This window comes from Sceloporus occidentalis, unplaced genomic scaffold (genome assembly GCF_023333645.1).
Source record: "Sceloporus occidentalis isolate IW3139 unplaced genomic scaffold, rSceOcc1.0.p SCAF_99, whole genome shotgun sequence".
Lineage (NCBI taxonomy): Eukaryota > Metazoa > Chordata > Lepidosauria > Squamata > Phrynosomatidae > Sceloporus > Sceloporus occidentalis.
In genome coordinates, this window is record NW_028317079.1 from 986,851 (window position 1) to 1,011,973 (window position 25,123).

The window sequence follows — 25,123 nt, forward strand, 5'->3', positions numbered from 1 at the left end:
AGAGAAGGAGAGATGAAAAAACTTCAAATAGTAGATAGGCAGCAATATCAAAGAACATGCATTGAGCGAGAAAAGAAAATCATGACTTTCTTTACTTGTGTTTGGAATGAGACTGGTATACCACTGACTTCATTGACAGGAGTGTATAAAACACACCAGCAAATTAGGCAAATGGACATGGCAATTGACAGATTAAAAAAATAAGAAAAGCTAGTTTGATTTTCATGATAGTTTTTTTATGCACGTCTCCAGCATCTTAACAAAAGGGTTTATTTTTAATGAAACCCTAAATCACACCAATAATGTGATAATCCCAAAACAAGTTAGGTTGAAGCAACGATTTTTAGATTTCAGGACTAAGATAAAATAAATTCTAAGTAGTTCAGGTAAAAGTATAATATTATAGACAATGTCACAGTCTTTACATGTCTATTTAGCTTGTTTTGTTTGTTTTTTTAAAGGATACCAACCAAATATAGCATGGCGACAAGAAATAAGATTGGGTTCTCAGGGACACCTGACAAGTATGATGGTGTGATGTACTTCATTACTTCTCCATAATTGAACCATGCGGGCATGTTAAACTCAAAGCCTGGAATCATTACATTGTTCATCTCGTAAAATATTGCATGCCATAAAGGTGGAAGCTGGAGACTGGTCTCTGTGTAGATATCCAGGGGCCAGACATAACTATAAATACAGGTGAGGCAGACATTGTGAACCAAGATAAAGCTAACATAGGCATAGATATTGTTGCGAAAAACAAGTATTTCTTTTTATATTCCTTTTCAAAAAAGTAATATGTATATGAAACTGAAAGAAAGAGGGCATTGTGGCACCCACCATCATCAGAATGCCATATCATCACAGTGCTACAGGGACAAGTGACCATGGCTCCCATGTCAATTGTTTGTGCGCCTCATGGCTCTCAGAGCAAAACTCCTAGCAAGTAGATTAATTTATTGATTTGATTGTCTCCTAAATATTATTGTTTCTTTTGGTCCGATTTTGCCCTTCCAGACTCTCTTGAGGCCCTACCCAAGGGTAAAGGTGAGTCCAAACATGGACCTCTTTGTTCTCCTCTACCTAGAAGGATCCAGACCAATGAAGTTGGTGTTGTTGGTTCCCTCACACATATGAAATTTACCTTGCATTTTTGTTCTTGTGACAGGATCAGATTCATATGTTGATGGAGACTTTTCCACTGTAATGGCACAAGAGAGCTAACACTTGAGATGTTCTGTAGGACAGGCTATTAAGTGGCTGTTTGTCCTTGGTGAGTTCTTCGGAGTAAGATTTGAGATCTGCAGGGACCCTTGACATATTTCATCATTCAGGCCACAATTAATGCTCTCCTTAACCCCAACACCTACTATAGAAACTATTTATAAGCTCCAATATGACTAACAACAATAATGTTTTTATAATGTTAAATGCCAGTTTCACAGTCTTGGTAGTCTTATAATTTCTTGTTTCTTTTATGAAGGCCAAAGTAAAAAAGAAATAGGCTTAATAAGCTTCCGAATGTAAACTACATTTTCGCATAAAATCTTGCAAATTGTTTTATTCCACTGTAACATATGTTGTAATTTATGTTGAAAAAAGGTTCAACCCTTCTACCTACTCTTCCACTTTTAATCCAAAAGAAGGTAAAAAAACACCAATTAGAGTCAATTAGAGAAAAACATCCTTTTTGACTACAAATGAAAATCAGATTTCTTCTTGGATTAAAAAGCTCTAAAATATTAATGTTTATGCTATTACTTATAGCCCTGTATGTTCTGTTTGATTTTTTTAAATATCGACATCCTTCATTGTCTATTAAAATCTTCACTCTTCCAGTCACAGAGGATGACCTCTTGTTCTTTGTACATTTCTATCAATGAACATATCACTGGCCCTGCACATATGTATAGAATTTTATAATATTTTATAATATCCCCTCTATTTTCTAGTGTATACATATGCAACTTTTTTGTCTTTCTTCATAACTATTATCTTACAATCCCCTTATTAATGTTGTAGCCCTCCTTTGCAGCTTTAATATACAGTGGATATAAAAAGTCTACACCCCCTGTTAAAATGCCAGATTCTTGTAATTTTAAAGAATGAGACAAAGATAAATCATGTCAGAACCTTTTCCACCTTTAATGTGACCTATGACATGAACAATTCAATTGCAAAACAAGCTGAAATCTTTGAGGGGAGAAAAAAAACCTCACAATAACCTGGTTGCATAAGTGTGCACACCCTCTTATAACTGGGGCTGTGTTCAGAATTAACCAATCACATTCAAACTCATGTTAAATAGAAGTCATTACACACCTGCCATAATTTAAAGTGACTCTGATTAATCACACAATAAAATTCAGCTGTTCTAGTAGGATTTACCTGAACTGCAGGAATTTCTGGCAAGTACAGGCTATGTGCTACATGTGACAACAATCTCCCATATTCTTCATATGAATGGGCTATGGGGTAGGGGGCTATGGGGTAGCCTTTTCTTACAAAGAAAAACATCCAAGCCCGGCTGAAGTTTGCAAAAACAAACATCAAGTCCCCCAAAAGCACGTGGTAATGTGTTATGGTCTGATGAAACCAAGGTTGAACTTTGGCCATAATTCCAAATGTTTGGTGCAAAAACAACACTGCACATCACCCAAATAACAGCATACCCACAGTGAAGCATGGTGGTGGCAGCATCATGCTTTGGAGGGAATTATGAACAGTTCCAAATACCAGGCAATTTTGGCACAAAACCTTCAGGATGAAGATGAAGCTTCATCTTTCAGCACGACAACGACCCAAAGCACACATCCAAATCCACAAAAGCATGGCTTCACCAAAAGAAGACCTTACCCCCAGCACAGACCTGAATCCAATTGAACATCTGTGGGTGATCTGAAGAGGTCTGTGCACAGGAGATGTGATCGCAATCTGACAGATTTGGAGCTCTTTTGCAAAGAAGAGTGGGCAAATATTGCCACGTCAAGATGTGCCATGCTAAGTGACTCCTACCCAAAAAGACTGATTGCTGTAATAAAATCAAAAGGTGCTTCAGCAAAGTATTAGTTTAAGGGTGTGCACACTTATGTAACCAGGTTATTGTGAGTTTAAAAAAAAAAAAATGTTTCCCCCTCAAAGATTTCAGGTTGTTTTGCAATTGAATTGTTCATGTTAAAGGTGGAAAAAGGTCTGACATTATTTATCTTGGCCTCAATCTTTACAATTACAAGAACCTGGCAACAGGGGTGTGTAGACTTTTTATATCCATGTATATCCTCCTCCTGTGAAGCAATACCCTGTTTTATACATGCTTTACATTTGTCTGTATTAAATTTAATTTGCTTAGCCCCCCCTTCTGCTTAAATCACCCTGCAGGGAAGCAACATCAAGAGTAGACTGTATTGTCCTACCTAATTTTGTAGGAGCAGAACAACAACGTTTCGACCTCACGATGAGGTCTTTATCAAGACCTCATCGTGAGGTCGAAACGTTGTTGTTCTTCTCCTTCAAATAAACCTGCCTGAGTGGAACCCTTGAGTGCCTGGAGCCTTTTGCTATTTTGATTTACTGGGGAGCTGGCCCTTCCTGGCACAGCTAAGCACCTGAGTTCCTGTGGTGTGTGCAGATTCCTGATTCTGGTGACTACCTAATTTTAATCAGCAAACACTGAGACATGGTTCTCAATGCAATATGGGAGATCATTAATAAACTAATTGAAAACAAGATGACCCAGGGCAGACCTCTGAGGTACTCCATTTAAAAACTTGGTCCAGTTTGAGAATTTTCCATTTACAACCACTGTTTGCATTGAGTCAGCATGGCTTTGAGAAAAACAAGACATGTTTTTCACAAAGCCATGCTGACTTCAACTATCTATATTGTGATTCAATATGTATTTTTGAATGTGTCTATTAAGCAACTCTTTGCAAATGATGGTGCTGATTCATTTGCTTTTATGTTTGAATGTCATGCTCTTAATTTACTGGTAAGCCACATTGGTTTCCCAAAGGTATACATTTTGTAATGTTTGCTTAAAGTGCATGTATTCATTATATGTCCATAGCCTGTCAAAGTTGGCCCTTCTAAAATTCTAAACATAGACATTGCCTGCAAGGTAACATACACACTCAAAGATGTAATGGGTTAATGCAAAAACGACTTTTATCATCACACCCATTAAGTCCCTATTAAGGTTCGGCTGTATCACCATGACAACGTGTATAATTTACATTTAATGTAGTCTGCAAATCTTTTTTTTTTCCATCTCGCAAGATGACCTGCAACTAAAAAACATATTATTTGTCCTCCTTGATCCTCCTGTTTTCAAGTGGAGCACAAATATTGTGGCATGATATGTCCTGGTTGACTTCAGATAGATTAGCTATGTGAATCATTATGCGGTATTTGCAATACATGGACATGTTGTACAACACAAGCTATCCTGTGATAAAATGGCACCCAAATAATCTTTCTAAAACAAACACTGGTTAAAATAAGAATAAAACAGTGAAAAGGAAACTTTATTTAGCAACTATTTCAATAAATCTAAAGAAATGTGTCTAAAATGAAGAACATTTAGTTGATAGTCTGCCAGTGTACATATTAAACTTGTGCATTCTACTATTCCATTCTGTACCCAGCATAAAATACGTTGCTATGGAAACTAAAATATAAACAGCTTATACAAAACAAGAAGAAGCTATAAAAAAAAAAAAAAGCACTTCTACCATAATATAATTTCAGGGATGTACCAAAATCTTGAAATAAAATGAGTTATTCGAAGACCGAAGGCAATGAATATAATTACCTGTTAAAAAAGGGGAATGGAATACATAAAAGATATTAACTGTCCCTCTTTCTCCCAAACAGGTAAATCATTCAATTATTACAATACCTTTTTGTCCCTAGAATGTTATGATTGAACTATTATGAAATTACACAGAAAAGTTGGCTTCTCTTCTCTCAGTTGCACACTACCAGGAATCATTACCACTAATTGATGAGAAGCTGAAACCTTTCTGCTCCCTTGAAGGATTACATAATAAATCTTATGATGACAATATTTAAGGGGCTTTCATTTGGCAACCTTTGATTGAAAAAGCCATTTATCTCTTCTTTCTTTTAAGATTCAGTCTAGACTATACCTTTACACCCTACTTGATTGGCCTTATAACACTTTCATCAGACATACATACAGGTATGTGTTTATTTTCATTTGTCTCCTATTTCAGGTGCCAACATAAGAGTGACTTGAGAAATGGTTTTGGATAATTATCTCCATAGATGATGTTTTTTTTTCTTTTTTATATCATTAGCATTTAAAAAAAATATATATACTAAAAATGAGACATAGTTAAAGCCAGTGGCATCATTAGGGGGGCTACTGGGTCTGAAGTCCCGAATCTCAACTCCAATCCCTGAATGTGGAGACCCTGGGGCTAAAACAGGGGTCTCCAAACTATGGCCCGCAACAAGTTTTCATCCAACTGCAGCAACGTAGGCCACTAGCGAGGCACAGAAAAAGACAGCATATAGCAGACATATTTACAGAGAAAGAGAGAAATGAGTCTTTTTCTCTGTGAATCTGTCTGCCATACTGGGGCTTCTTAGGGTATTTCTGCCTTTCCCTCCGTTCCTCCAATCTGGGAAGCGGAATCTCTGCCATTTTGTGGAAGTGAGCCTGGATTCAAGACTGAACACATGGGGACAAGTGGAACACAGAAGATGGAAGAAAGAAGACAGACCAAGAAGAAGAAGATACAAGAAAAGAAGCTGAGCCACATGAAAGGAGAAAGGGGTACGAGAACAGTCTACACTTAAGGAAGATTAAAAATATCTTAACCCCAATTATAGTCTGCACCATTAAGTAAAAAATTTAAATAAGAGGAAAAAAGTGCAGCCTGGACAAGTTGGTAGTTTAACTATATAATAACATTATCATCAGGGCAGGACTATGAAGGGCTGGCCCTGGCGCTTTAAGGCCAGCAGCCGCTGGATAACGTAATTACGGCCAATGGCTGGATATCTGTGCCCAAATGTTATGTTTTTATGCTCATGCAGCATAAGGCTGGCATATCCAACTGCTGGTGGCAAACACTGATTATGTGGCATTGGGAAGGTAGCAATTCATATGTGTTGCAAGATTTGAAAAGTGTATCAAAAATATTTATTTTAATGTTTACCTAACAATCAGATCAGAATCAGAACCTGAAGAACCCAGAACCTCACTGCATTTGTAAGTATCAGGCCTCAAAGAATACATTGAGAATCTCCCACGTGCCTTAAATTTAATTAATTTCAGTAATACTCACAATTTCTATTGACTCAACTGACCTCATTTATCCAATAAGACCAAACAAAATGTGTGCTTAATTTTAGGTACTTTCACCCCTCAGAAGAATACCGGTATATTTGGGCAATATACCCCTCTGTTGATTTAATTACTCCATTCTCCTCAAACGTCCCCTGAAATGAGTGGTAAGGTGAGTTGCCTTTATTGATTTTGCGAGTCTTTTGTCCAACTCATGTGACCTTGCTGCTGCAAACGCACATGTGTTGCCAACTCGCAAACATTCACAGGTAATGAACTTTTTGTTCTGAAATTCAACTTATACAGTTTACATACAAACCTTTGGAGCTCAAATGATTTCTAACCCGACTCATTAGGTAAGACAATTGAAAACTACATAGCACAGTTTTTTTTAAGTATATTTGTCATTGTCCTTCTTGCTACAGCCTTATTTGTGTATCCACTGAATTATTCTCCGCAAGGGCCCAGTTAAGGCTAAATGTTATGCTGGCAGCAATCATTAGTCTTCTAAGCTTTGTTCTCTTACTTATATGAACGCTGTAAATGTACAGAATGAACAACATTGACTCAGCAGGAGATGCAGTGATATCATTAGCTAAAGCAAACGTCTCTGTATTTTAGGACCAAAATCAGCAGGGAAAGAATATATATATATATTTTTAAATTCCCAGTTGAGGTGCTTTCTTACATATATGATATGCATTGTTATAGTTGAGAAGAAATGCAGAGCATGTTGATTTTCAATTATCCAGAATTGCTTAAATAACTTTGATATATTTATAGAATAACAGTTAGGTCCACTACAGGAAATCAATTGAACTTTCTTTTTTAATATGCAAAATGGTTCACAGTTGCTTAGGTGGCCCGCATTATTTTCATTAGAAAACAGTTAGAACCGCTGGAAAACACACAGTTCCCCCGGTCATAACTGTTAGAATATTAGAAAGAAAAGTGAATTTGTTCCAACATATGGATAAAATGAAGAAAATAAATGTAACTAAACTAGACAGGGCATATGTTTTTCAATCCTATTTCTAGCAACAGTTTTAGACTTAGAAATTGCGTGGGTGAATTAAAATATTGTACAAGCCAAATAAAGTGAAATTTAAAAGTTTATTCACTGATGAAAAAAAAAACAGCCATACGGTCTTTTATAAATACAGGATAAGATGTGCTCACTAATCTGTGAAGCTTCTCGGTTACGGAAAAATAAGATTATTTTAGGTTAACTATTTTCCTTCAATTTTATTTTTTATGGTGTGCTTTCTTTGGTCAGACAACGTAGTTTGCCCAGGAATCTACATTATTATTATTATTATGGAAAAATATTATTTTGGTCAGATCTGAGAAGCAAGGGCATCCCACAAGAGACATCCCACCTTTCCCCTCTCCCACCCCAATACCCTCTTGCCTCATCCCCATTGCTTACCTTTGCTGACTCAGAAAAGGGTTTTCCTGGTGAGATCGATGCAAATGTTAGTGGCCCATTAATAGGAAAAAATATGACCACAGTTATAATAGCTAACCGACCAGCGTGTGCCTGTGCAACATGAAAACCTCAGTTTACAATATCTGGGGCGGTAAAGATTAGCCAGAACTACCCCAGTCTAGAGCAGGGCCCTCTTTTTACCAGTTTGTTATTGTGTGTGAAATAAATAGATAATACATTATTTTATTGACTCTTTTATGACAGCTATGAAATCTGCTGGCACTATATGAATAAATGTAATATAATAGTGTTCAGCCAGTAATGGTGGCGTGGGGATGATGTCATGTCCCGGCACTCGGCATCAATTGCCGGCGCGTAGTGATGAGGGATCAGTAAAGCAGAGGTCTGAAATGACAGACCTCACGCTCCCACAACTGGATGGAAGATAGAAGATGAGAAAGGTAAGAGATGGGGAGAAAGGGGTGTGAGTGCAGTGTATGTGTATATATGTTGGTGTGAGATGGTCAGTGTATATGTATGGTCAGGTGTGTGTAAGAGCAGTGTAGGTATAGGTGTGTTTGTAAGCTGGTGTGTATATATATATATATATGTGTGTGTGTGTGTGTGTAAAGGCAGGGGTGTGTGGTGAGGGCAGTGTATAAATGTGTATGTATGGACAGGCGTATGTTAGTATGTGTTGATATATATATATATATATATATATATATATATATATATATATATGTGTGTGTGTGTGTGTGTAAGGGCAGTGTATGTATGTATATGTCTGTATAACAACCAGCCAATCACCGGTAAGGTACATCGCTTGCCGTGATTGGCTGGTTGTTGTATACTGGGTAGAGGGGTAGTCTTATATGGTGAGTATAGCCCAAAATTTTAACTGGAAAAGTTGGGGGTCATCTTATACGCCCAGTCGTCTTATACGCCGGAATATACGGTACTTATCTCTTTGAAGTAAAGACCTTGATTTCCAGTTAGTTTTCATTCTTTAATATTATCCCCTGCTGTCAATATATATTAATATTATCCCCTGCTGCCGATATATATCTATATTAGCCCCTGCTGCCGATAATATATTAATATTAGACCCTGCTGCCAATATATATATATATATAAATATTAGCCCCTGCTGCCAATATATTAATATTCGACCCTGCCGCCAATATATATATGTCAGCAATGACTGAAACGTCGACTTGACTTTGAATAAAGAGAAATTGTTAATTTAAAGACCTGGAGTGCTGACCATCTTTTGAAAGTGCTTTATATATATTAGACCCTGCTGCCAATATATATATTCAATGTGTTTGCCTAGGGGGAGGCAGGCCACTGGCCAACAGAGGCACCACCTGATCTGCTGCTCTAGCATGTGGCTTTGCATAACCAACTGTCAGCCACTCTTATATCATCAGGCTAGGGCCGCCCCATAAATGCCAGTCTGTCCCTTGGAGGGGGGGTGTTCATGGCTATGTGTGTGTTTGCAATTAACCAGTAAATTAAGATATATTATCATTAATATAAAAAAGTATTTTATTTATTTAAAAAAAGTCAGAATAGACCATGTAAAGTTGGCATTTAAGAAATTAAGTTAATTTGGAGGTTATAAGGCACTTTACTCACAAGCACCAAGGACATAGCCAAATATATGACAATTTAACCTTCACTTTGTTGATTTATGGGGTTGCTAACTGTGTCATGGAGAGGCACCATTAGGGAATGGATAATTTGGTAACATTCCAGAAGGCAGAAAGCCGAAGCCTTTCAGGTATTTCACATGGAAATTTCCCTTGACTTATCTGGATACTTCCACAGCACAATATTTCCATAAACATTTCGTAGAAATGTATCTATTAGGTATATTTTAATTGCATTGAAAATATGAAGCTCTGCATATTCTTCATGTGATGTGGTATTTGAATTGGACAGCCAAGATAATAACACATATAAGCAGAACATGTGATGAGTGTTTTAACTCTTGTGGCGAGGAGTAATAAATAGATATGCTGAAGGTAATAAATGGTGTGCGCGTTGCTTACAACATACTACAATTAAATTCCACTGTCACGGTTTGCTATATTCTAAACTTGCATATGAATTATTATATTCTGCTTGGAAATCTTTAATGGTATTTTCAAAATATGTCTATAGGTTACAGTAATAAAAATTATAATTACAGAATTTAATATTTTTAGTACTTGATATAGAACATTGCGTTTGAGTTTTCCGCCAACAGCAGCAACGCCATTTTATACCAAAGAGAGTATGTTGTTAAAACTACTTAAAGAGAAACTGTTAGCTGTATTTTTTTACTATTACATTTTTTTTAAGGAAACCACCCATAGCTAGAGATTTCTGATTTCTGTAGGTCTATCATACGGCATGGACATTACTGTATAAAGATATTTATTAAAAAAAGCAAGTAACTCTAATCTATCTAGCTAGCTAGCTCTGGGAAGCTGTGATCTGCTTTCACTCAATTAATAAATGTAATATGATATATATGATATATTTTATCATAGAAGCGGATGCACGGCTTACCTTAATTTAGGCATCTAGTATAGCTTAATTAGAAAAAATATAGCTTTCACTAGATAAAGTGTAAACTCTCTATACAGTTGTCACTTAAAACTATGAAAGTTTGCTTGGCCTCCCGTAAGAAAAAAAAAATCAGTCAAATAACATGGTTACAAGTGGGAAGCAGATAACATCAAAATGTCTAAGACAAGGTTCTTGTTACTTGACTGATACTTAAAGAGAGGTCTTTCACATTGTTGTATAACATGCCTGATGAAGGGACCTGAGAGGTCTTTAAAGCTTGCAATCTATATTTACTCAGTTAGCCAATAAAGGTATCATTCAAACTCCACTTGTCTCCTGTAATTCTACGGCTAACACGGTACCAACTCTCATCTTTCAGATTCAAGTGATCAAGGACTGGCTATATGAATTACTATAGACGTTTTATTCTCAATTATTCTAAGATCGTTGCACCCCTAACGGACTTGAGCAGGAAAGGGTCCAATGTCTCGGAGTGCTCACCCAATCCTGTCTCTGCCTTTGCTCTCCTCAAGGACAAACTTACTACGGCTCCTGTGCTGCAGCATCCTGACCCTCACCTACCCTTTGTCCTAGAAGTGGATGCCTCTGAATCTGGGGTTGGTGCTTTTCTTTCTCAATGAACATCTTACAGCGGCCCTCTACATCCTTGTGGGTATTTCTCGAAACATTTTTCTTTGGCTGAGAGGAACTACGATTTTGGAGCTGCTGGCAGTTATTCTGGCCCCCGGAGGAGTGGCGTCATCTTCTAGAAGGAACCTTCAATATATTGAATCTGCCAAATGCCTCAACCCACGCCAGGCCAGATGGGCCCTCTTCCTCTCTCGCTTTCCGTTTGTGCTAACTTACCGCTCCTCTTCTAGATTGTATCATGCAGTATCAAACCCAGGCCCCTGTATCCTTGCCTTCAGGGAAGTTGTTTGTTCCTTCCAGCATGCAAATACCGTTATTACTCATGCTTCATCGATACAGAACATCAGGGCATTCTGGAGTAACTCGCACCAAGGATCACATTTCACAGACCTTTTGGTGGCCACATTGGGGGTATGATACTATGGCCTTTGTCTGGTCTTGTGCCAGATGCACCGCCAACAAGCCCTCTCGGACACAGCTGGCAGGATTCCTTGTACCGCTTCCTCGTCCCTCTATTCCTTGGATTCATATTGCCATGGATTTTATTGTCGAACTGCCTCCCTCTAAGGGACAAACGGTGATTCTAGTGGTGGTTGATCGATTCTCGAAGGTGGTTCACCTTCACGGATTGCCTACCAAGATAATTTCGGACAGAGGAACACAGTTCATAGCAAGGTTTTGGCGCAAATTCACAGTCATTGGGCATCACTCTTATCTTTTCCTCGACATACCATCCTCAGACTAATAGGTTAGTGGAGAGAGCCAAACAACACCTTGAGCAATACTTATGACTTTTCATCAATATCCATCAGGATAATTGGGCCAGTCTTCTGCCATTCGCGGAGTTTGCTAGAAATAATGTAGTCTACAGGAACATCTCCGTTCTTTTGTCTATATGGTCTCCACCCACCTCAGCTGTTCCAATTCTGGAGGAGAGGCTTGAATCTATGTGCTCTATGTGGGCTATTCATTCCGCACTTGAACACACTGCTCTGTGTCAGGAGCGACAGGCTAACAAGAATCGCTCTCCACTTGGCTGTCCACTCGATACCTGAAGCTCAGGGTAACGTTAATGAAGCTGGCTCCACGATTCATTGGCCCCTTTCCGGTCATTCGCCGGATTAACCCAGTGGCAAATGAACTCTTATTGCTCAGGCCCCTGCGCAACCGATTTACCCTCAGGAGATAGACCTGGAATTTGGAGGATCGGATTCCCCAATCTATCCTCAACTCCCAGAGGCAGCAGGGCAGTTTGCAGTATTTTGCAGTTTCCATTGATTTTTCTGTTTTTATTTGGAGAGCTTAAGTTGAATTTTTCAATTGTAAACATGCAAAGTGTATTATATTGTTTCCTAAATCTAGCTATAGCAAAACTACCCCAGGGGGGAAATGTGTTCTAACCCAAAGTACTCAAAGGGCTAAAAGCAAACACTTTGGTTCATTGCATACCCCTAGAAAAAACATTGTAAAAACACCAGAAAATACATTAAATTTATTCAGTGGATGGCTGACAAGAGATTAGGTGAAGGAGCAACAATATTTATTTTTCTACAAGTCTTTTAAGAACAGAAGACTATGGAAGATCAGCGTGAATTTGGTTTAAAAAGCATGACTGTCAGTACACTCACCTAGTCTTTCTGTATTGAAAGCAGAATGACAGAGCTGTCAGTCAGGCTCTGCTCTCAAAATTCAAAGAACTGTGCAGGGAACTGTGGGTCAAGAGAACGGTGATAGACAGCTCTAATCCAGAATGTGCTTAGGTCACTGCAAATACTGGGGATAATATTGGTATTTCCATGTATACACAACTATGAAGAAGTTTTTAGTCTTTTATGTGGATGGTGATCCAGCATTCAGGGGGAATCATGCTGCAGTATATTTATCCTTAATTTGACTAATTAATTTTCTACTCTTCTCTGCTTGAACAAAATGCTGGGGACCCAATGCAAAATATATCAAGGGGCTGCCTCTCCATGTTTTGGATCTAAAAAGCCATGTGTCGTAACATACTATTATGCATGTGTGAAATCAGTCCTGTTTATTCATTATAACTTATCCTAGTTTAGAATATTTAGTTATGTTATACAACAAATAATTGCAAGGTGCAAGTTGTGCATACAAATTGGCCAATTACAAGATAACAAATGCCTTTTTAGTTGAAATATATAACTCTAAAAGCCTTTTATCAGCAGCAGATATTTTAAGTGGCAGTCTCAAATCTCACAGTTGTGCATCATAAAGCCTTGGAGACCCCTGAGACCTGAGGGCAATATGGTGGCACTTTCAGTGATGTCCTCTTCCCCAATTGGAGGATCGGGGAGGACCTCACTGTAGCGCCGCCATTTTGGCAGAAGTTCCCACCAAAATTATGTCTGCAGAGATTCAGATGAAGAAAGAAGATTGGAGATAGTATAGAGAAGAAAAGAAGAAGATAGAAAAAGAAGAAGATAGGTTTGTAGAGGTGGTTGCCAGACTGGATAAGGAAACATGAGAGAAAGAGCGAAGGAGAATGCGTGTATGAGAGAGTGTGAGTTACTGTGGACCCATGAATTGCAGGTGAAAATTCTGAGTTGTCGGATACTAGACTGTGAAATCAATAGAAAACAACTTTTACTAAGTGGCTCAATGTGGTGTACAGAGTATTAGAGCAACTTCAATGAATACACTTTCATAGGACATTCCAGACCTTGAAATAACTTTGTTTAGAAAAAAGATGATAAAATACAATATACCATTAACAATTTATCCTATGCAATGCCAACACACGGATTGTAAAGTAAAAAGCCTCTCTGCTACTCCTCAGAGTAAATATGTCAAACATTTTTCAAAAAAGGGAGAGAGAACTATAAGAAACATTAGTATCCTATTTAATGCCACCAACAGTGAATAATATACCTTGAGGGTGCACAAAGTGAATAGTCTTGAGATCAACTTGAGATACTGATAATTAAATAATTATTCATTTCCATTCACACCCAATAATTAAATAATAATTAAAGTGCTACATTACATGAAACCATAAACAGATATTTATGACCAAGATTAATCCCACTAACTCATGAAAATCACACATACTATTTGATATAAAGGCAAAATACAACCATTCACATAATACAGAGGTAAACAGATATTAACACAAACATCAGAAAGTATCAGTATTCCATACTGGCTGTTATGAGCTTCTGCTGTGGTAACAGCCTTCCTAATATAAACTTATGTTTCATCTTATTAGATGTGCAGTGGTTATGATGTGGAAATCAGAGCATGCTGTGCTATGATCATGATATGCACTCATTAAATGTGTATGCACATTTAAGACGTTAGTGACATATTTTTGGGGGGTTTATGATATTGCATGCTTTAAATAAAAATCTAGATTTGAGCACCACACTTTCTTTAACTATAAAGATTTTTATAATTAAATAATTTGAGTTTGCAACTCCAAAGAATATGATAATGTGTCTGGATATGGTGGACACCAGATGTAGAGTAGGAGTGTCCACCATATCCAGTGTATTAACATAGGGAATACTGATGCAAACTGCTGTATGGGTTATTGCCCAACAAATTTCACATAGTTGGTTTCATATGCATTTAAGATAAATAAAATGTATTTTTGTGTAAATATGTATTTATAGCCAATGTGGATCTAAATGTCACACATTTTATTCTATAGAGTAATAAAAGACATTTGCTCCATGGCAGGATATTTAATTTCACCAGTAGGCTAATTCATTAGTAAATTCTATAAAAATGTTACCATAGAAAAGAAAAAGTTAATGAACGAAGTTACCTTTCTCTTGATTAGCGCCTGTTAGAGTTATTGCGGTTAATATAGTGGGAGTCCACTAGTCATGAAATCAACATAATTCCATAATGACATAATGAGCTTTCCGAGCAAATTTACTCACCTTTGAGAAAATATATCCCTGTAAGGACTGCCATGCTGTAGGGCTATTCCATAACCTCTGTCGGCAACAGTATTCGCAATTGTGTAAAATGAACAGTCCTGGTCATTAATTGCCACATATTCCAGGACAGCGGCATCCCATACAAATCCATAGTTCCCATATTTTACCTAAAGAGATTAAGAAATGTAATAAATAAAGTTATTGTACTAGTGGCCTGCTGTCTGAATTTCCCAAGTATGCATAAATAGTCTCTACCAAATAATTTCACTGAAAAAAAGAAAGCTGTAGTTAGTTTTAGTAAATGGATCCACCCATGCTGTCTAAATTCCCCTTTAACTATTTTCAACTATAATAGAAATTGCGAAAATGCATGCTTGCTTTTTTTACTTTATTACATGTATTAAAGCCAGATTTCAGTAGTTGCATGTATCATACTACCCACCCAGAGATATGGTGATTTTTAGAAATATAGAATTTATTTACAAAATAACAATAACATACTGAAATGTAGTGACCACAATGAAGCAGAAGTTATTTAAAAAAGGTAAAAAAAATAGTAAAGTGATTCTATCGCCATAGCAACCAATGTGATGGTCCAATTAGTTGAATGCTGTGGTGATGAGACACATTTATACACACTAGATCAGGGGCGTCCAACATGCGGCCCGCGGGCCAAGTGCGGCCCGCGGAACCTCGAGGTGCGGCCCGCGTGAGATCGGCAGCCAGGATCACAAGAGCCGTGCTGCTTACTTGTGGGAGGGGCCATTCTCTGCTCCAGTCCTGCTTCCTCTGTGGGGAGAACGAGGGAGGCCGCGCCCCCTGCTGAAGTCTGTGAGCGGCATCGAGAGCTGTAGAGCAGGTAAGGGGGTGGGGGAGGTTGTGTGAATGAGTATGTCTGATTGAGGGAATGAATCTGTGAATGAATGAATTTGTGTGTGTGTGATAGCATGGATGTGTAAGTGCTGGAACCTAGGCATGATGGGACTATGATTGCTGTTAGCAATCACACTCCTATCATGCCAAGTCAGCCAGTACATGCTGAAACCTGGCTAGCTGCCCCCCTTGTGTATTGATGCTGCCAGCAGTATGGGGTCTGCACTTACAGCCACCCTGTACCAGCATGTATTGGCTGACTTGGGATGATAGGAGTGTGATTGCTAACAGCTAACAGCAATCTGCTAACAGCAATCACAGTCCCATCATGCCTAGGTTCCAGCATTTACTGGTTGCCTGGGTATAAAAAGAGTGTGTTTGCTGTTAGCAATCACACTCCTATCATGCCAAGTCAACCAGTACATGCTGAAACCTGGCTAGCTGCTCCCCTTGTGTATTGATGCTGCCAGCAGTATGGGGTCTGCACTTACAGCCACCCTGTACCAGCATGTATTGGCTGATTTGGGATGATAGGAGTGTGATTGCTAACAGCAATGTGCTAACAGCAATCACAGTCCCATCATGCCTAGGTTCCAGCATTCAGTGGTTGCCTGGGTATAAAAAGAGTGTGTTTGCTGTTAGCAATCACACTCCTATCATGCCAAGTCATATTGTTGTGTTACTTTTAAAAAAAGTGTGGTTACACACTAAAATTGGACAAAAAATACAATGCCCAGCCAACCAGTACATGCTGGAATCTGGGTATGCCTGAGATTGCTGTTAACAATAATATATAATTTTTTTGTACAATTTTGGTGTGTAACTTACTTTTATTAAAAGTGTGTGGGGGGGTCACTTTCAGTTTCGGCTAAGTGAACCCTGAATTTTCGGTTTTGGTCCAGAATTTTCATTTTAGTGCATCCCTAAAATAAATAGAACTATTTTATTTTTACTTATCCAGAATCCTGAATTTGTAGGCCCAGAAATCCCAGAAATCAGTGAGAGGAAAAGTAAAGGTTTTGTGTCATTTACTTTATTTTAATCTGCATATTTTATTAAAGGCCATATTTTCTCTCAGTGAAAAATGAGTGCAGCCCTCGCACGTATACAATTCTGATGAAGTGGCCCACTGCAGAAACAACTTGGACACCCCTGCACTAGATGGTTTCTTTATGAATCACTCAGATTATGTCTAATTAGGCATTTTCTGAAATGCAGTCTACAATCTCTATAATAAGACAGACTTGAGTAACTAGGTGAGTAATGTAGTATGCCATGCAGTAGCAACTCTAACAATATATAGGGGGGACACATATTATACCACTAAATCATACCACTGAAAAAACTATATATATATATATATATATATATATATATATATATATATATATATATATATATATGATGCCACAACACCAGAGTATTACAGTATGCAATTTTACCTTTTTTATTGGATTAACAAAATACTTAAAAGACAAGCTTCCAAAAGTTTTCCTCTTTTACACACTGCTTTTACAAAGAGCTGCTTCTCTGCTCGCCCCCTCCCCTATAGATACACTACTGTTTTAGGGCCTTTGTGGTGAATCACATTGATGGCCACTTTGGGCGGAAGAAAGCCATAGTCTGTAAATCATGTGGATGCAATCCGTGCAAGTCCCATGTTTGTGTGCAATCTGGGTACTGCGGCAAGTCCTATGTGTATAATGTGGCTGCTGTGGCAAGTCCTATTTGTGTAATCTGTGTGCTGGGCTGTTGATCTATACCTTCAATGATGTGTTTCCATGTGGTGTTTATTTGATCTTTACCTGAACTACATTAGGGGACATGACCCTGCCCCCAAAGGAAGGAAAATAAGGGGGAGGGGCACAAGAGGTGGAGCAAAAACAAGGTTTTGCCTAAAGTGGCAAAAATCCTTGCCCCAGCCCAGGCAATGAGCACAAACAGAAGTCAGGGTCAGACTTTAAGTAATTTTGGAATATATATTTTTTTTCCGACCCATATTTAGTCATAGACAATTGTACGTCAATTGATTTAGAGCTACAGCTGAAGAAGCACTTAAGGTGAAAATTCTTCATATCCTCACTCAGGATTGCTTGGTACCCTCAAGTAAAACTATTTATACCCCATTTATTTACAAAGAGATAATGTAAGGATATCAGCCTGTTCATTGTGTCAGCAATACCGCAGGCTTTATTATTTGTTTATTTACAAATTGCAGAAACATGTACAATTAAAAATAATTTCTTTGTTTACCCTACCATGGGATCATATTCTGCATGGAACATCAAAGGTTCATCTATGGCAATTAGAAGTGATCCGGATCTAAATAATTTCTCTTCTGATTTAATCCCTATGAAAATGCTTATTGTTCACTAATCTTCCATTTAATCAAAGCAAGTGTGGCGCATGTGTGTATAACTAATGCCACATTTGTTGATTAAACTTAAAATAGAGAGAGAAATTATAAAAATGACATAGAGGTTTGACGACAGACATGCCTAAATGATTCTAAATAATTTCAAAAGCTTCTTTCATTAATTTAAATGCAATTATTAATTCATTTTATTAGCCAGATATATCATTAAAATATTTTACATTTATCACAATGTCACTAATAGCTTCCTATATTTAAAGCAGATGGGTTGAAAAGAGATTCTGGCCAGATGCAGCACACACCCAGAATTTGATTCACTGCCTTACAAGGGTTAAGGCAAGTCCCCCTGCACCAACTATAGCCAGGGCTGGACTGGCAATGATGAGGAGGACCTGGCATTTTAAGGCCAGCTGGCACCTGATGACATGAGTGCGGCCGACAGCTGGATATGTGTGTGACGCTGTCGGTCAGCCGCCTACCGGGTCTGTCTATAGCTCCACCTATAACCACACTCCCTAATCAAGGTTTGGGCACCGGACATATTTGGCATATGCATGGGCGTAGGAACCGGGGGGGATGGGGGGGACAGATCCCCCCCAGTAACTCATGCGGAGGGACCGATAATGAAGAAATCCCCCCCCAGGGCCATAGGACCCCCCCCAATAGAAATGCCGCAAATGCGAGACCTCGAGGTGCGGCCCGCGTAAGATCGGCAGCCAGGGCAAATGATCTTTCGTGGTCCGCACCAAGAGCCCTGCTTCTTACCTGTGGGAGGGTCTTCTGTACTGCACAGAGGAAGCGGAACCCAGCAGAGTTCACGTGACATCACATCACATCCTGCTTCCTCTGTGCAGTACCAGAGAACGCAGAGGGAGGCCGCGCCCCCTGTTGAAGTCTGTGAGCGGCATCGAGGAGCTGCAGTGCAGGTAAGGGGGTGGGGAGGGTCTTTGAATGAGTATGCGTGATTGAGGGAATTAATCTGTGAACGAATGAGTATATGAATGAATGAATGAGTGTGTGTATGATAGCATGGATGTGTAAGTGCTGGAACCTAGGCATGATGGGACTGTGATTGCTGTTAGCAATCACACTCCTATCATGCCAAGTCAGCCAGTACATTCTGAAACCTAGCTAGCTGCCCCCCTTGTCTATTGATGCTGCCAGCAATATGGGGTCTGCACATCACTTACAGCCACCCTGTACCAGCATGTACTGGCTAACTTGGCATGATAGGAGTGTGATTGCTAACAGCAATCACAGTCCATCATGCCCAGGTTCCAGCATTTACTGGTTGGATGTGTAAGTGCTGGATCCTAGGCATGATGGGACTGTGATTGCTGTTAGCAATCACACTCCTATCATGCCAAGTCAGCCAGTACATGCTGAAACCTGGCTAGCTGCCCCCCTTGTGTATTGATGCTGCCAGCAATATGGGGTCTGCACATCACTTACAGCCACCCTGTACCAGCATGTACTGGCTGCCTGCGTATGATAGGAGTGTGATTGCTGTTAGCAATCACACTCCTATCATGCCAAGTCATATTGATACTTTTTTTTGTCCAATTGTGGTGTGTTACCTACTTTTATAAAAAAGTGAACTGTGAATGTTTTGGTCCAGAATTTTCATTTTGGTGCATCCCTAGAATAAATAGAACTATTTCATTTTTAATTATCCTGAATTTGTAGTCACAAAACTTTCTAGGCCCAGAAATCAGTGAGAGGAAAAGTAAAGGTTTTGTGTCATTTACTTTATTTTAATCTGCATATTTTATTAAAGGCCATATTTTCTCACAGTGAAAAATGAGTGCGGCCTACGTACGTATACAATTCTGATGAAGTGGCCAACTGCAGAAAAAACTTGGACACCCCTGGGGTAGACAGTGAGAAGGGGGGGTAGGGAGAGGGTAGCTAGTGAGAAGGGAGGTAGGGAGAGGGTAGCTAGTGAGAAGGGGGGTAGGGAGAGGGTAGCTAGTGAGAAGGGGGTAGGGAGAGGGTAGCTAGTGAGAAGGGGGGTAGGGAGAGGGTAGCTGGTGAGAAGGGGGGGTAGGGAGAGGGTAGCTAGTGAGAAGGGGGCGGTAGGGAGAGGGTAGCTAGTGAGAAGGGGGCGATAGGGAGAAGGTAGCTAGTGAGAAGGGGGGTAGGGAGAGGGTAGATAGTGTGAGAAGGGAGGGGGTAGATAGTGTGAGAAGGGAGGGTAGGGAGAGGGTAGATAGTAAGAAAGTGTGAGAGGGGGAGAGGGGGAAGATAGTGTGAGAAGGGGGAGAGGGGGTAGATAGTGTGAGAGATGGGGAGAAAGTGGAGATCTGATGGGGGGAAATGCTGCCCCCCCCAGATTTTTAGGGGTTCCTACACCCATGGGCATATGTAATGTGTCTATATTGCAGGGAACAAACATATGTAAAAGCATATCTAAGTGATCATTTTTGTAAGGTGAAAATTTACATGTTATAGTTCTGCTGAACAGAAATTGTACAAAGGAAGTATGGAAGAATTTGATTACACCGTATTGGTGTGTTTAATTTTATATGAGGGAATCCGTTAAGCTATTTCAGGAAAGTCCTTTCCTAGGTGAAAAAAGTAATTACAGCTTCTGCTCTCACCGTTTGGAATATTAAGTAGACATTCTGATTGCATTTTAAAACGGATTGTACGTATTTTAAAAATAGACATAGCTATTTAGCTATATATACATATTGGTTACATGCAAGAAGAACCATACTCCATATTCATACAGAAAAGAGAGCATGTCCTCCCTGATTTTTTGCTAACTTTTGGTTTGATGAGAATCATGAGAGTTGTATTTAACAGGTTTGCAGGTTGAGATGCTACCATATAATACATCAGCACAATTTATATATTGTCTATTCAATAGAGCTTTATTTTGATACCATTTTTAGATCTACAGTCCAACATTTACAGTGATACATTGAAAAATGAAAATTTTTGGAAAAAAACACATTTTGTTACTATGATAATGGTCCCAAACCAGTCCAGTTGACCAAGATACCACAAGATATACTAATGTAAATGTCTTGAATTTGAAACATTTTTTGGAAGTTACACGGCACAAAATGGAACATGCCTGTTCCTTATGGAGAAAAGGGAGAGATCAAGTGAGATAAAGAAAAATTGAAGATATAAGATAAATAAAAAGTAGAGATATACGGTAATGAGAAGGGGGGATCAAAGGAAATACCAGAGATAAAAGAGAAAAGGGAGATGAAGGGTGAGAGATAAAGGATGAGTGATAAATAGAAAGAGGTGGGTACAATCTGTGTGCTGGGGCAAGTCCTTACTGTATAGTTAAAATTGTATATCTAAAGCAAATAGACTTGGTCACATATTTCACAGAGGTTGCTGAAAATAAAGAAATCACAATTTTGTGCACAGGGACCACTCCCAAAGCAGACTACACTGTTAGGATTTACCCCCGGGACATTCGGAGACCTAGCAATGCAGGGTCAAAATTTATTCAACTGCATCTCTAGATTTTTTTTTTCTCAATTCTCCGTTTATTAAAAGGTATAAAAAAAATACAGACATGTCAGCAGTAGCATTCAGACGTACAATGGTCAATGGTCTATGCACATTCAATGGCATCAGGCCGATATCATAGGAAAGGCAAGTACAAGTACAGCTCAAGTATGAGTGGCACATTGCAGTGTACAACACATGCCTCAGCATACATAAGAAGCGTGACTGGGTAACGTATCGGAAAAATACAATACAACATACGTAGAAGTCACCAGAGCACACAATGGTACGTAAGCATTTTGCAAACATGACATTTGAGTACCAAATAGGAGAATGAGCACATAACTCAAATACGAACTTAAACGGAGAAATCAATAAAAACAAAGATGGGAAGTTCCGTTCGGCGGAGAACCAGAAGATGAAGGAGCAAAAAACATGTCCTGGAGAAGACTCACACAGAAGACTCTTAAGGTAAGTATTACAAGGTAAGCGGTTCAGACCAAACTGCATGTATGGAGAGTATAAAATATAGCATGTGAGAGGCCAAGGGGAATATAGTACTTAAGAGTAGTAGGGCCTAATGCAGGGAGCAACCCTCCTAACATGGCTGTAAAGGATGAGGAGGCCAGAAAAGAGTTCCACGGCAACCACTTCAACTTATTCTTGTATGCCGAACCCCTCGAGGAGTGCACTAGTTCCTCCATTTGTTGAATGAAATTCATCCGACTCAACCACGCAGAAAGCGGGGGGCCCTAGTCTGCTTCCAGAATCTTGGGATCACGGACTTCGCCGCATTAAGGATATGGCTAGAGAGAGAACGTTTATATGTTCCTATTGGGGAATCATTGATATGGAGAAGGACACTAGCGGGAGTAAAAGCGAGATCGTTAACTTCCACATGTTTAATAATCCGAATAATAACCTCCCAGAAGGGCCTCACCAAGGGACACTCCGACCACAGATGGAGGTAAGTCCCCTCAGGGGAACCACACCTCCAACAATCAGGTGGAACCTGCGGCAAAAAGCGGTGGAGAACCGCTGGGACCCTGTACCAACGTGTCAGCAATTTGTAGGCGGACTCCTGTACCCTACTGGAGGTAGAGCAGCAATGGGTCAAAGCAATAGCCTTATCCCATTCAGCCGCCTCCATTGTCAAGCCCAGGTCACCCTCCCAGAGACTTAAATAATATGGCTTAGTAGAGGTTTGAGCATCTATAAATATTTTATACAGCCGGGACAGGAGATGGGAGGAGCTGGCAGAATCGTCACAGGTGAGTTCGAAAGGCGTCAGAGGCCTGTCCATCGAGCAAAGCGGGGCGACAGAGGAAACAAAATGCTTAAGCTGGTGGTAGAGGTACTGAAGTCGAAAGGTCGGACGCACATCTCGTAGGAGGTCCGTAAGAGGGAGAAAGCGCCCCCCCCCCGCAATAGTCTGGAAACCCGAAGGACTCTGTCGCCCGGTAAAAGAAACGGGCGAGTAACCACACCAGTCATGTCAGCTGGGAAGGCCGGGTTAAAGAACAGCGGTAGGAGAGGACTAGGAAAGGTAGTAAGATTGTATTTACGCTGTGCTCGTTTCAGAACCGTGAGGGTGGGTCCTATGGTGGGATGCGGACGCACAAGAGGGACCTAAAACTTATCCGCCACCCAAGGCACGACCGAGATGGGAATATCAAAGAAAGAGGCCTCCAGCTGTACCCAGAGTGCAGGGGCACCATGCGTCCATTCCACCACCCTCCGCAAGTGCGATGATACCCAGTACCCCTCTATATCTGGCAAGCCCATACCTCCTGCAGTTTTAAACCTAATCAAATACTGATACGCCAATCTGGGTGATGTGTCGGACCAGATATACCTGGCGAAGGTCCTGCGACAAGACTTAAAAAAGGCCCAAAGAACAAAAATGGGGAGAGATTGGATCAAATACAATAAACGCGGTAGAATTTTCATTTTAAGGACCCCCATCTTACCAAACCACGAGATATGTTTATAGGACCATTTCCGCAAGTCTGTGGAGCATGAGGTCAAAAGAGGCAAAAAATTGCAAGTATAAAGGTCGGCTGGGTCCACCGTGATATTAATCCCCAAATACTTAATGCGGTCGGCCAACCAGCGGAACGGGTGGGTTTGGGCGAGAAGGGAGCTAAGGGTGGGAGGGACGTTAATACCAAGAATTTCTGATTTTTGTAAATTAATTTTATAATTAGAAATGGTAGAAAAAGTGTCAAGTTCGGAGATGACATGAGTAATGGAAGTGCCAGGATCGGTGACAGAACACAACATATCATCGGCATAGATAGCCAGTTTGTGCTCTGTCCCTCGTACTGTGACCCCCTTAATCAAGGGATTAAGACGTATGGCATTGGCCAGTGGCTCTAACGTAAGAATAAACAGGAGCGGGGACAAGGGGCACCCTTGCCGCGTGCCATTGGAGAGCATGATCGTGTCCGACAGGGTCCCATTAACACGGACACATGCCGAAGAACGTGTGTACAGAGCCCTAACCTGTTGGATGAAGCCGGGACCAAGTCCCACAGCCTCAAGGAGTTTGAACAAAAATGGCCAAGACACTCTATCGAACGCTTTTTCAGCGTCCATAGAGATCAGCAATAGGGGAGTGTCCTGATGCCTAGCCAAGGTAATTAGATTTAGAACTTTAATGACGTTGTCCCTAGCCTTCCGCCCGGGCACAAACCCTACCTGATCCTTGTGTATCAGTTTAGGGATAAATGGTTGCAGCCTCAAAGCAAGGACCTTCGCCAGGAGCTTCAAGTCGGTGTTTATGAGTGAGATTGGCCTGTAACTGCTAAAGAGCTCAGGATCCTTCCCCGGCTTGGGAAGAAGCGTGACGTGGGCAGTGTTAGACTGGAAGTCCAGGGGGGAACCCCCGGCCATCGCACCAAATAGAGAAATCAGTTATGTCCCTAGAATGGGCAAAAATTTCTGGTAATAACGGGAAGTGAACCCATCCGGGCCAGGACATTTCCCCCGTGGCATGGACTTGAGTGCGCCAGACAACTCATCCATCATTATAGGAGCATCCAAGTCAAGTTGCGCGTCCCTCCGGAGTTTACAACGAAGATGTTTCGCCAAGTAGGCGTCGGATAGATCAGACAGGGAAGAATGCGTGACCTGATTGGGAGGCAAATTATATAGATTAGTGTAAAAATCATGAAAGCATTTTGCAATCTCACTAGTTTCATGGAGGAGGGCGCCCCCGGAGTCCCGCACCTTAGGAATAAAGGTGGCGGTCCGTTTTGCCCGCAACGCCCGGGCTAGTAACCTCCCGGGCTTATCACCCAGTTCATAGAAAAGACACCTAGTGGCCAGAAACTGCCTTTTCACTCTAGAGTCAAGAAGATCCGAGAGACAGCACGTAAGAGAGGTCAGCTGGGCCAGGATAGCCGGGTCCAAAGAGAATTTATGCCGGATTTCAAGGTCTGCAATTTGTCTTGCCACAGAAACAATAGACAATTGGTCCGCCCTTTTGAGCTTAGCCCCCAATTGAATGGGCCTCCCAAAGTGTTGGGATCGGA

General features: G+C 40.2%; 1 protein-coding gene across 1 annotated transcript in view; it reads right to left on the bottom strand.

The window, feature by feature from the left end:
* LOC149284097 (glutamate receptor ionotropic, delta-2-like) overlaps positions 1-25,123 on the bottom strand; it is a 425,155-nt gene that overhangs the window by 27,779 nt on the left and 372,253 nt on the right. The window contains exon 14 of the mRNA XM_089497148.1: positions 14,867-15,033. Within this exon, the coding sequence (XP_089353274.1) occupies positions 14,867-15,033 (167 nt within the window). The remainder of the gene's footprint in view (positions 1-14,866; positions 15,034-25,123) is intronic.